The sequence below is a fragment of the Myxine glutinosa genome, chromosome 12 (genome assembly GCF_964187855.1).
Source record: "Myxine glutinosa chromosome 12, kmMyxGlut1.1, whole genome shotgun sequence".
Classification (NCBI taxonomy): Eukaryota; Metazoa; Chordata; class Myxini; order Myxiniformes; family Myxinidae; genus Myxine; species Myxine glutinosa.
The window spans coordinates 71,520,982-71,533,961 of record NC_136272.1 but is presented as its reverse complement, the minus strand read 5'-3'; the positions used below and the strand labels follow the sequence as shown (position 1 = coordinate 71,533,961).

Genomic DNA, 12,980 nt, shown 5'->3' with positions numbered 1-12,980 from the left:
ACACCTTCCTTATCACAGTCTGCACATAAAATACAGGAGGGTAAAATATAAGGACAGGTGACTCATTGCACGTTTATTGTCCCCCGTCGCACCGCGGAGCGAAAGGGGGACTATGGTTTTACCCTCCGTCCGTGTGTGTGCGTCCGTGCGTGCTTCCGTCCGTCTGTGCGTGCGTACCATTGTGAGCGGAATATCGTGAAAAATAAATGAACTACTAACTTATAATCCGGTGTGTGGGTGTATCTCGGCATATGGAAGAACGCTATTGAAAATTGGGTCGCCATGTCAAAATCCAAGATGGCCGCCGCCATGTATGTCTGAACCTTGTGAGCGGAATATCTTGAACAACAAGCGTTACGCCTAGGTCCCCCATCGGTGAAGTGATGCGAGTTGACAAAGTGGAAGACGCAAGGCGGCCATCTTGGATTTTGACGTGGCGACCCAATTTTCAATAGCGTTCTCCCTTATGCGTAGATACACCCACACACCAGATTAGAAGTTGGTACTTCGCTTATTTTTCAAGATATTCTGCTCACAAGGTTCAGACATACATGGCGGCGGCCATTTTGGATTTTGACGTGGCGACCCAATTTTCAATAGGGTTCTTCCTTATGCCTAGATACACCCACACACCAGATTAGAAGTTGGTACTTTGCTTATTTTTCAAGATATTGTTGCGAATATGGAATTTGGCCTCCATATCCGCTTGTAAATATTCCCCTATTTCCCCAATACTCCCCAACTATCCCCAATCCCCCATTCCCTAGTCCCATTGTCTGTAAACAACAATCAGTAGAGCCGACCTTCCCCTTTTTCCCCCATTAAATGTCGTGCCCAGGTCCACCGCATCACACGTAGACAACTTTCGGACATCTTGCTAGTTATTCTTAGTCTATGTCAGTTAAGGACTCGTTTCCATTAATTCTGACTCTTCGTTGCACCAGAATGTGATTATATGGCACCAGTAGTGAGTTTAGGACCTTTCCCATACCTCCTCCCGTCTTCTTCCCCAAACAACAACAACAACAACTACAACTACAATTACAACAACAACGACGCTGCGCGGGGGAGTGTGCGTCATCCCACCGGCTCGGTTAGCCGCCATTGACAATGCGCTCCGGACCATGCGCTCCACGGGGTTACCACGAAGGGGCTCCTTGTCAGTCCCTCGTCAAGGGCGGAGCCGGTAACCCCCCCCCCACACGCACCCAATGAGAAGCGACGTGCCGATTCCATCTGGGGCGGAGCTAACGAGCCGAGGGCGTGTCACTCCCCGCCGGATATATGAAGCGACTCACCGGATGTGAGGTCAGATGCGCCCCCAGCTTGAAGAAGAGCAAGTCACTACCTCGAGCGCTGTGAGACCTCCCGCATCTCTGGACCGGACCGAGTCGATTCTGTCCCTGAGCCCAGGTGCACCTGGAGCCATCGATCCTGCCTTTCCTAGCCATCAATCCCCGTGTGAGTCAGCCTTTTGTCCCGTTTATCTGTCGTCTGTTGGGGTTAATATAAGATTGTGTCTAAGTGCTTGTCTTTCTATGCTGTACCTCTCGTCCCTGTAATCTGACCTTCCGAACGAATATAATCTCCTCCGGAGGTCTTGAGAACCGTATCCATGGTGTCGTGTCATTTTAATCCCAGCCGTGTGTCTTTTCCTTCATTGACCTAGCGTAGCGCGATTAGTCAACGTTCGGGTATAATCGGGTAACTTGTGCAGACGTGGTCATACCAAACCGCTCGGTAAATAACATCTAAGCCACGTCTGTAACAATATTTTGCTCACAAGGTTCAGACATATATATGGCGGCGGCCATCTTGGATTTTGACGTGGCGACCCAATTTTCAATAGCGTTCTTCCTTATGCCTAGATACACCCACACACCAAATTAGAAGTTGGTATTGCGCTTATTTTTCAAGATATTCATCTCACAAGGTTCAGACATACATGGCGGCGGCCATCTTGGATTTTGACGTGGCCACCCAATTTTCAATAGCGTTCTTCCTTATGCCGAGATACACCCACACACCAAATTAGAAGTTGGTACTTCACTTATTTATCAAGATATTCATCTCACAATGTTCAGACATACATGGCGGCGGCCATCTTGGATTTTGACGTGGCGACCCAATTTTAAACAGCGTTCTTGCTTGTGCCTAGATACATCCACACACCAGATTAGAAGTTGGTACTTCGCTTATTTTTCAAGATATTTCGCTCACAAGGTTCAGACATATATATGGCGGCGGCCATATTAGTCTAGTAGGAAGACTAGGTCCCCCTGCACCCCCCGGAGATATACTTCTAATCAGTGTTTCTAGATTGGAAAAAATGTGTAGAAAATGACTAGCTATGGCCCCAAGCTGAAAAAATGTCCCACATACCATTTTTATGCAAATTACTGCTGCCATTATCAAAAAAACGATTTTTGACATATCTCAGCCAATATTGCAGATAATTGAAAAATGAAGGTGTCTAGACCCATGTTTTGAAGGGCATAGATCATGATAGAACTATTCATAACATGATTACATGTGTCTATGGTATACTAGTATGCATATTAATGCTGTAATTACAAAATAATCAGTTTTACAAATGATAAGGATACGTTAATACTGCAGATAACTTAACATGGTACATAAGGGGTCTAAACCCAGGTATTTTCAAGGTTAAATGTCAACAAGATGCTCCTGAGTCTTGCATAGGGGCGGGACATTGGCAGTAACATTGGTACCACTCAACTTTTCTTCCCACCATTGACTTTGTATTGCGAGAGATTTTCACTTGCTTATTTAAAGGTTTCTCACCCAGCCCACGTAAAATCTACCAACTCCTGCTGTTAACTCCCAAACATATTTTTTTATGTTATCCAATCACAGTGCAGAAATGACAGACTAGAGATCCAAATTAGTGCTGCTATAGCTGCCATTTTACATTTCCATCCATGTAACATGCGCGCTCGCGCGCTCGTATCAATTGGTAATGTCGCGCGCTCGTATCAATTGGTAACGTTGATGTTATTGAATACCTCAGTTGAAAGTTCAGTCTTCCATTCCATCTGTGTGTTGTTCTTGGTATTCATCCTCCAATCTAGCCAGGTAAGATGCTAACTATAATGTTACTCACACTCTTGACTTCAGTTTCTGCATGAAATCATAAACAGGCAGAATAACAGCTGAGCCAGCTAGCACCATGTTAGCTAACGTTAAAGCTAGCCTCATCTATGTACAGTATGTTCCTAATGTCGGTGTAACTTAAACTTTTGTTAATGCCAAACATGAGACATATCTGTTGACTTCTGTATATGAATTGAACCAGAAAGAGGCACGACAGCTGAGCTAGCTACAGTAACTTAGCACAATGTTTCATTGGCCTAGATAGCTAACGTTAGTGTGGAAGAATTTAGATGTTTTAGCTATTAGCACTTTTGATGCCACTAAACATGGTTTAGTCAGCTAAAAAGTACCCTAGTGTAGAACATGACTCAGAACCTCTGTTACCTCACTGAAAACTCAGAGCCTCCTTTCACAGGCACTTTTAACATCATTCGTGATTTCTTATTTGTCATTTAACAGTGATGGTAGACATCGACAGCAAGCATGCCCAAAAGAAAACGGAGTGTAGAACCTGCAGCCCAAAGCTCTCCTCCTACATGCATCCTTCATGTACCATCCATGTCTGATCATGGGGATTTCACGCCCCTCCGTAAAATTAAAGGATCTGCTTCAGAAAAACTGCAACTGCTTCAAAAGATCCGGGATAGACGTCTCAACCAACCGCATGACTCCCCATGTCGTATGCAATCAGTATGTGATCAGATCCCGGCAACTCTTCCTGATGACCTAGAAAGAGTAGGATATCACAGCAAGTGTTATAAGCACTTTGTCCGCCACTTTCATCGTCTGGGAGATGATACAGAACCAGGGCCATCAACCTCATCATGGCATCACTCTCCTCGTAAACCAGGAGGTTCTGCTGAACCCATCTTCCCGCCAGAGTGTATATTTTGTGAGAAAGTTGAGACCAAAGATGCTCATCGCAATACTGAGAGGCCTACAACCTTCCCATCCTTTAAAAACAAAGAAAATGCATGGGAGCAAATCGAAACACGGGCTGAGAAAATGGGTCTCTATCGACTCCATCGAAAGGTGAAAAACAAAGACCTCTTTGCATGTGAGGCCAAACACCATCCGTCATGTTTTAAAGCTTTCCGCACAGCATTCTACAACTATGAGCGTGCGATTCACAGAGCCGAAGCACCAAAGGAGCAGGCTTGCATGTCAGCCGCCCATGAAAAGGCATTCAACTCAGTACTGGAACACATTCAAACCCAGGTCATCCAGCAGAATAAAGTTCTACAGCTTTCTTCCTTGCGCTTGCTCTATGTCGAGGAACTGAAACTGAATGGATATGAGAACTCAAATTATCGGTCAGAGAAACTACTGAAACGCCTACAGAATGACCCAATCAAGGAGCATATCCACTTCACGAAGGTTGATCATGACAAATGTGATGTCATTTCTTTCTGGCTTGTGCACAGCTCAAACATAACATTTCCTTCTGGATGTCGTTCATTACCCACTGCCATCTTGTCTTCATGCTCCTCCACTCTGTGAAGACCAACAACCTCCAGCTGTTTCACAAGTGTAACGGAGAGATGGCAGATATCTTCTTCGCCTTTGACGGACACAACTACTCCAGGTTTGTGTAGCATACATGGTAAAATGTATAACCATCACTGAGTAGATTTTAATTGATACTTGGGTTCATGTATTATGAGAGGAGCTATTCCAATAAATGTCTACAGTATTTCCCTCTCTGTACTTTACAGATATCTGACTTGGCTGGAAGTCCACCTGACAAATCTGGAAAGCACGCACCCAGGGGCCAAGGACCTGCTTACTATGGGTGCAATCGCAGTGGCTCGCTCGATGATACCAGGGGCACTCAGTGCTGTCGACAAGACAATGGAAGAAACGTTCATGCGCTTTGCTAAATCATCAGGTACATCATTTTCTTTCAGTACATTATACATTTGAAACTGTAGAAACCAGCTTTATATGATGTAAACTGCTCTTACAAAACATTTCCCTTTTAATGATTGGGTTATGCAATTAAAATATGTTCACTTTTCAGGTGGCTTTGCTGGCCTGTACAGTCAGTTTGGGGCATACCAGAGATGGTGCCGAACAACCACAGCACGGGCACAGTTCTATGAAAAGACCCTTGAGATGGTGGATCTCATCGATGACCCAGACTGCCCAAGAGCAGGGAGACATCGTGAACTAGAGAAGGCAGAGATCAGAAAAGGCGAGGAGGCCGTTCAGCGAACCCTAACTACTATCAAGAACTTCACCAATCCGTTCACCATCATTGATAAGGACAAACTCTACTGCCTGGCCTCTGGTGCTCCCGTCCCCATGGATGTTGAGATGGATGTGTTACAAGCAGAAGCTGTGGGGAAAGCTGCGAAAGCTGACTTCATCAGGCGCCTGGAAAGCGGAGAACCTGAGAGCTTCTTCAACCCAATCAAGAGAAAGAAACTCAAGACCATGGAGGCTAGTAACAAGAAGATCACACTAACATCCTCACAGGGCAAGGTAAGGATGTAATCCAATACCCAAGTGCTTTTGTATTTTATGTTGTATTTTTAAATGGCGTCCTGTACATGCTATATTGAGATACAAGATTGAACTCCAAATTTGTTTATTAAAGACAGTGCACATCAATGAACAATGTAAAGATTGTAAATATGCCAATTTATAGCACATGAATAATTTTCACCTGTAGTCCTTCCTGTAGTACATATCAACCAATCACCATTTATCATTCCAGGTCATCCAGTATCAGGAGCAAAGCAACCTTGCATTCCTGCTCCTTGTCAAGTCTCAGAGTCAAGATGAGCCATTAGACCTGGGAGAACTCATGAAGTACTGCCTGATGCCAGTGCCTCCTAGCCTTGGGACACCAGATGGGTTCTTCTGCAAAACCAACAAAGCCTCCATTCTGCACTACCTTTTAGAGGACACCACACCACAAGATCTGCAATACCCCAAGGATGCCCTGTTCATCCAGGATGGAATGGCGCTGCTGCATACCCTTGCCAACCTTCCCCCAACATGTGGTGAGATATGCTTGCAGGTGCTTGATCAGATGGTGGCCAAGCAGCACTTTCTGTTCTCCACTGACAGTTACCATCCTGAGTCAATCAAAGCGCAGGAAAGGCTGAGGCGGGGCAGCTCAGAGAAGATCATTCTGGCTGGACCAGCAACCAGGAAGCCATATGACTTCAAAATGTTCCTTGCAAATGACGACAACAAAAAGCAGATGTGCCAGCTTCTTCTGAAAGTGTGGAGTGGACAAGAGGCAGCTACCAGGCTGGAGAGAACAGAGATGGCTGTGCTGATCGTGGAGGGGAAGGCCCACCAACTTGCCTCAACGAATGGCAAGGTAAAATTGAAAGCCCTTCGTGAATGGCGATTCAATTTGTAATTTTTCCTGAAAAAAAGGTGATTACCTGTGATGTTTGTCTAGATCTGAAACTGGCAGTGACTGGTGATTGAAATGCGGTGCCTTTTTGTGTTTCAGGTCGAGGTACGTGAACTCCCCACGATCTACAGCAACCAGGAAGAGACTGATACCAGGGTGGTTCTGTACCTCCATCATGCTGCTACCATCGGATACAAGAACGCTGTAGTCAGAACACCGGACACAGACATCCTCCTGATCCTGCTCCACCATGCCCACAACATCAAGCTGACGGTGTACCTGGATACAGGGTCAGGGAAGCATCGCCAACTTGTCAACGTCTCTGAGCTGGCAGAATCCCTGGGAGAGGACTACTGTGCCACTCTCCTGGGGTACTATGTGTTCAGCGGAGAAGACTGCACCAGTGCCTTCAAAGGGAAGGGAAAAGTCGGGCCCTTGAAAAAGCTGGAGAAGAATCCCAGGTTTCACAGGGCATTCGGTGAACTGGGTGACAACTGGGATGCCAACCCTGAGGTGGAGAGGCAGTTAGAAAAATTCACCTGTGTGATGTACGGCCAGAGTCGCGAGTCATCAGTGGACATTGTCCGTGCCAAGCTGCTACGAAAAATGGTGGGAGAGGACAAGACCCTCACATCCAAGTCCAGGTTGATCTGGCTCGCCTTCCTCCATGCCAGTCTGCCCTGAAGCCGCACATCCAGCGTGTGAACCACCGCGTAGCATTGTACAAAAGAGCCGATCAACCTATCATCGAAAAGCCAAAACCTTATGAGGAGCAAGGATGGATAAGGACTGATGAAGGACTGTTGAAACCAATGTGGTCCAGTGGTCCCATCCTACCAACCTCACTGGTGGATCTTCTGAACACAGGAGAGCACGAAGAGGAGGAGGAAGAGGAAGGAGAAGAAGAGTTTGACTCTGACGATTTCGATGAAAATGATGATGACTGACTCAGTGTAGAATCACTAATGCTAATGATGTTTATCTAAAACAAGCAAGAGAAGAGTGGTCACATTGAGTGCTAGGACTATTTTGACAGTTGTAATATTTAGAAAAATAAAACTTTGTGTTAACGTCTGTGTAGACGGACCTTAATATGAGTCTATTATTTCGTAAAACTGTGATTATTTTGTAAATAAAGCACTAATTAGCATACTAGTATACCATAGACACATGTAATCATGTTATGAATAGTTCTATCATGATCTATGCCCTTCAAAACATGGGTCTAGACACCTTCATTTTTCAATTATCTGCAATATTGGCTGAGATATGTCAAAAATCGTTTTTTTGATAATGGCAGCAGTAATTTGCATAAAAATGGTATGTGGGACATTTTTTCAGCTTGGGGCCATAGCTAGTCATTTTCTACACATTTTTTCCAATCTAGAAACACTGATTAGAAGTATATCTCCGGGGGGTGCAGGGGGACCTAGTCTTCCTACTAGACTATATTGGATTTTGACGTGGCGATCCAATTTTCAATAGCGTTCTTCCTTGTGCCTAGATACACCCACACACCAAATTAGAAGTTGGTACTTCGCTTATTTTTCAAGATATTCATCTCACAAGGTTCAGACATACATGGCGGCGGCCATCTTGGATTTTGATGTGGCGACCCAATTTTCAACAGCGTTCTTCCTTATGCCGAGGTACACCCACACACCAGATTAGAAGTTGGTACTTCGCTTATTTTTCAAGATATTCAGTTCACTTGAGGTGCAACCACTTACCCTATGCTACGCCATGCCGAGCCCCCTTCTGCCTTAGCCCCGAGTTTCTCAACCACTACGATAACGACTCCTCTGACCGACCCGACTCGGTGCCCGTCCCTTCATCGACTCCTCCATACGGCCAGGTCTTGGCGGCCGTACCACAGCCGCCCCGCATGGATTCTTCCCTCAGAGTCCACCTCCGCCCGGGCCGGCCACCTCTGGCAACTACGGCTAGGCCCCAAGTGGCCGCTGCCGAGCCCCAAGTTCCTTGATCACTAGGCCAGGGTCGCGACTCGTTTGGCAGACCAGACTGGGCCTCCGTCCCTTCGCGCAGGCCGCCTCACCGGCTCCTTATCGCTTCATCGACTCTTCCATACGGCCAGGTCACGGCGGGTGTATCACTGCCGCCCCGCATGGATTCTTCCCTCAAGAGTCCACCTCCGGCGCGGGCCGCCACACCGGTCGTATAGCTCGGGTGTATCAGCGGGTGTATCGGCGGGTGTATCACTGCCGCCCCGCATGGATTCTTCCCTCAAGAGTCCACCTCCGGCGCGGGCCGCCACACCGGTCGTGTAGCTCGGTAGACCGGTCGTATCGTCCACGATTCCATCTTCTCCGATGAATCTACAAACAAATATATTTTGTATCGATATTCTTTCGGCAAAGTGAACTGAGACCGGTAACTGCATGGAATCTGAACGCTGGAGAGCAAGCCGAATGAAGCGGAAGCCTCCCAACGATGGCGGCGTCTATAGGCTCCGGGCCAGGTATGGTCCATCTGCACCCCCCCCCCACAACTCTCCGACCCTGGGTTTTTCTGAACCATTGGGGTGTCCTGGGGTGGAAATCAACTGGTAACAGTAAATAAACTTGGACTCACTACCCATTTGGTACCTATATTGGATGGTACCCTCAAAACAGCATATTTTTAAATCCGCGTTGCGCCATATTCGACACACGTGTTCTTTTGGTATTTGTGCCTGCTAATATTAACTCAGAATAAAAAGTTATATACCAAAAGAAAGCTGTTCATCTACTGATCATCATAGAATATTGACACATTACTTATAATGGTACCTTAATGGTCATAACTAGTGCTGAATAGCAGTACCCCACTTTAACGTAACATAATTCGGTATCGACCGTACTATTTCATCTTACACACATAATATGAACACATTACACCTGATATGCTTACATATATATTTTATTGGCTTTCTCCTGTATATCAGCTTTAATTTGATACCAGATACATCCCCATAGCTTCAATTCTCTTTTTTATACAGCGTGTCAAAGATACTACCGGTATGGGGTGATATTGTAGGCGATGCTGCATTTGTCAATTTACAAATGCTGCCACGTATATCATGTACATATATGTTGGACACATGACAAAATCTATGTATTGTTAATATGTGTTACTTAATATATTGTTGTATTGATGTATCACTGTAGTTTATTGCAGGAATTTTGACGAAAATGGCATGCAGATCCTTCCATGTTTGTATCCTGCGTAAATTGAGATCATCAGATTGTACAATTATGTTATTTAAGTGTCTCTTACAGCGACAGAACGAGTCAATTAGTTAAGTTAAACACCTTTTTTTACATAGTTAAGTATGCAATATAAGATATTTTTTATAATTAAGATGCAATTTATAATAATTATTCAGCTTGGTACTTACCAATATTTTGATGTCTTTTGCAGGTGAAGTAACAACGCTAATATGGAACATCCGGCGCGAGCGAAACGTACACGTGAGAGTGAACAACCACCCATTGTGTGCATAACTCATGTAAAGGGACTGAGCTATGGAGAGTTGCACTTGTTATCTGGACTCAAAAATTCTGAGAAGAAATTGGCCAAGCTGCAGGAGGTCAAAGAAAGACGCCTTGCACAACCCCCACAGTCTCCGCATATGATGAAGGACACATGTGATTTGGTCCCTGAATCTCTGGCCGAACACCATGGTTTCCACTGGGAGTGTTACAAGCGTTTCACGATGAACTTAGACAGACTGAACCCTCCTACTGCAGGTACATCTGAAACAACTGGTGCCACAACTCAGCGGATGGCCCGTACTAGTTCTGGTGACAAGATCATATTTAAGCCAGACTGTATCTTCTGTTCTTCGGAAAGTCGTAAAAAAGTGAAAGTGCATGGCAGTTGGACTACCCAGGGGATGAGCCAGTTCGAGTATGAAGGCTGGAAGCCGGTACTGGAGATGGCTGAAATGAAGCAAGATGAAACGCTCTTAATGAGGATCCGAGGCCATGATCTTTTTGCCTCTGAGGCAAAGTTCCACAAAACTTGCCGTATGAAATATATGCAAAAGCCAGAGAAATGGCGCAGTACTGACGAAGAGGCACAGCACCATCAAGGAGAATTAGAAGAAGCCCACAGACAGGCATTCGATGTGGTATGTGATGCCATTGAAAGGGATGTGTTAATGGCCAAGAAGATAATGAAACTATCCGACCTGAGGCAAATGTATGTCATTAACCTGCAAACCAGCAAATATGCGAATCCTGACTACCGAGCCAGCAAACTAAAACTGAAGCTTGAAAACCACGAGCCTTTCAGGGAGAGACTATCATTCTGTGATCTGGGAAAGTCCTACATAATATTCAGCACTGCAATTGACGTCCAGACAGCAGTGAAACAAGCCTTCAAATTGGGATCAAGAGATATGCTTGAGAGTGCAGGTAGCCATTTACGACTGTCAATTCTGGATGATTTCTCGAATGCCCCAGAACTGAAATGGCCACCAAGTCCTTCTGATCTCCAACAAATGGACGATGTTATACCAGATTCACTCAAGAAGCTGCTATGCTACATCATAACTGGAACAACATCAGCAAGGTCACAACGAAGCCAGCGATTAGTTCAATCAATCGGCCAAGATATCTGTCGCGCTGCCACCAAAGGCTCTTGGAAGCTTCCAAAACACATCATCATGTGCACGTCCCTGAGACATCTATACAGAAGTGAAAAGCTCATAACCCTTCTTAATAGAATGGGACACTGTGAGAGTTATTCATTTTCACTTGAATTGGAGACTGCACTGGCCGAATCAGTGATGAAGTCATCGACACAACTCTCCAACCAAATCATCAGGTCACCACGAGAGCCGTCTGTCTTCCACTCGGAGTTTGACAATTTCGACTCATTGGTGAATGATCTGACAGGAAAAGGTTCTGTTCATACAGCACACGGGATCATGATGCAAGAAGTCAGTGATGATCATGCCGCATCTGGTCCAGCAAGGCCAACTCAAGTTAGGACCAAACGGCGTTCTCTGCAGTTGATGCCAAAGAGTTGCCTCAGCTGGAATCGTCTCAAGAAGAAACAGACTCGCGCGTGATATTATACGTAAACTACGCCAGGAGCCAGAAATATGAGTTTGTTCGAGTGAAGAGCCCAGACTCGGATGTATTCTTCATCTTACTGCACTACGCCGCATCGATAAACGACATAAAGATACTGTTTGACACAGGCACAGGAAACAAGCAGAGGCTAATAAACGTCAGTAAACTCGCAGCAGACTTCGGCCAAGAGAAGAGTACTGCTCTTATGGCACTTCACGCCTACAGCGGTTGTGACAGCACTAGCGCTTTCCGAGGGATTGGAAAAATCAAACCTGTTAAAACGCTGCTTCGTCTGCCGCAATACATCCCTATTCTCAACAAGCTTGGAGATACGTGGGATGTGCCAGAAGAGCTGAACAATCAACTAGACAGCTTCACATGTGCCATGTATGGAAGAGGAAAGGTATCACACGTTGATGATCTGCGACTCCTGAGAATAAATGAGCTATGTGCCAAGGAGAATCGTCACCTACCCTCAGGCAATGTAGACATGGCCAATATTCCACCATGTATGAGGAGCCTCACACAGCACATCCGAAGGGTCAACCACCAAGTGGGAATTTGGAAGAGAGCTCACGTTCCTCGACCAAGGATTCCCAAAGCAAGTCCAGGCCATGGCTGGGAAGAGGAGAAAGGCTGCCTGGATCCTCTCTGGTATGATGGAGACATGCTTCCGCGTGAGCTGGCTGATATAGCTCAGGTCATGTCAGACGACGATGAGAGTGATGATGAATCAGGTGATGAAACACCTGATGATATGGATCGTGTTTTGTACAGTGATACCGATGAAAGTGACAGTGACGATGACTGATCATGATGGACATATGCCATTCGTGCAAGCAAGCCAACTTGACTGCACTCATGCAGTGTTTGACTTTTGTTGATAATTAACAAAATGCAATTGTTTGTTTGTGTTCTTTTGAGAGTGGATACTTGTATTATATGATATAATGTGGTTAACTGAGTGTACGACATACATATGTAATTGTAGGGATAAAACTGACTGTTAATATTATTATGATATCTGTTGTTGAGCAATAATGTTTGGTTTATCATCAAAATATTCGATACTAAAAATTTTTTCAATGGGATGTTAAAATTTAGTTTCAAATAAGAAATATTTTTACTTTTACAGTAAATATTCGAGCATTACATTGTTACTGTTCTGTGGAAGGTGTTTGACCCAGTGTATGAATATTAATATGATGATATTAAAAACTACTGTGATTAATAAACAAGTTTTTCTTGTTTAATATGTTAATAAAATGGCAGTATGATTATGATATTCGATTATGAATGACATTTATAAGTGTAATAGGCAGTTCTTTTGAATATAGACAAAGACTGTTACCGAGATTATATGATTCATGGTTCCCGCGAAACAGGTAGTATCTTTGACACGCTGTATAAAA

General features: G+C 44.8%; 1 protein-coding gene across 1 annotated transcript; it reads left to right on the top strand.

The window, feature by feature from the left end:
• Positions 1-5,170: 5,170 nt before the first annotated feature.
• On the top strand, positions 5,171-7,733 carry LOC144888433 (uncharacterized). The gene is made up of 3 exons (XM_078766347.1): positions 5,171-5,598; positions 5,834-6,448; positions 6,587-7,733. Exons 1-3 carry the CDS (start codon positions 5,230-5,232, stop codon positions 7,169-7,171), a joined length of 1,569 nt encoding a protein of 522 aa, XP_078622473.1. The 5' UTR covers positions 5,171-5,229; the 3' UTR covers positions 7,172-7,733.
• The last annotated feature ends 5,247 nt before the right edge of the window (positions 7,734-12,980 follow it).

What these genes read in the sequence shown, in the direction of transcription:
- LOC144888433 (XM_078766347.1), top strand. Translation starts at nt 5,230, where the DNA reads ATGGTGGATCTCATCGATGACCCAGACTGCCCAAGAGCAGGGAGACAT. An exon ending in TAACATCCTCACAGGGCAAG is followed by an intron (nt 5,599 to 5,833) that starts GTAAGGATGTAA and finishes TTATCATTCCAG; the next exon opens with GTCATCCAGTATCAGGAGCA. An exon ending in TTGCCTCAACGAATGGCAAG is followed by an intron (nt 6,449 to 6,586) that starts GTAAAATTGAAA and finishes TTTGTGTTTCAG; the next exon opens with GTCGAGGTACGTGAACTCCC.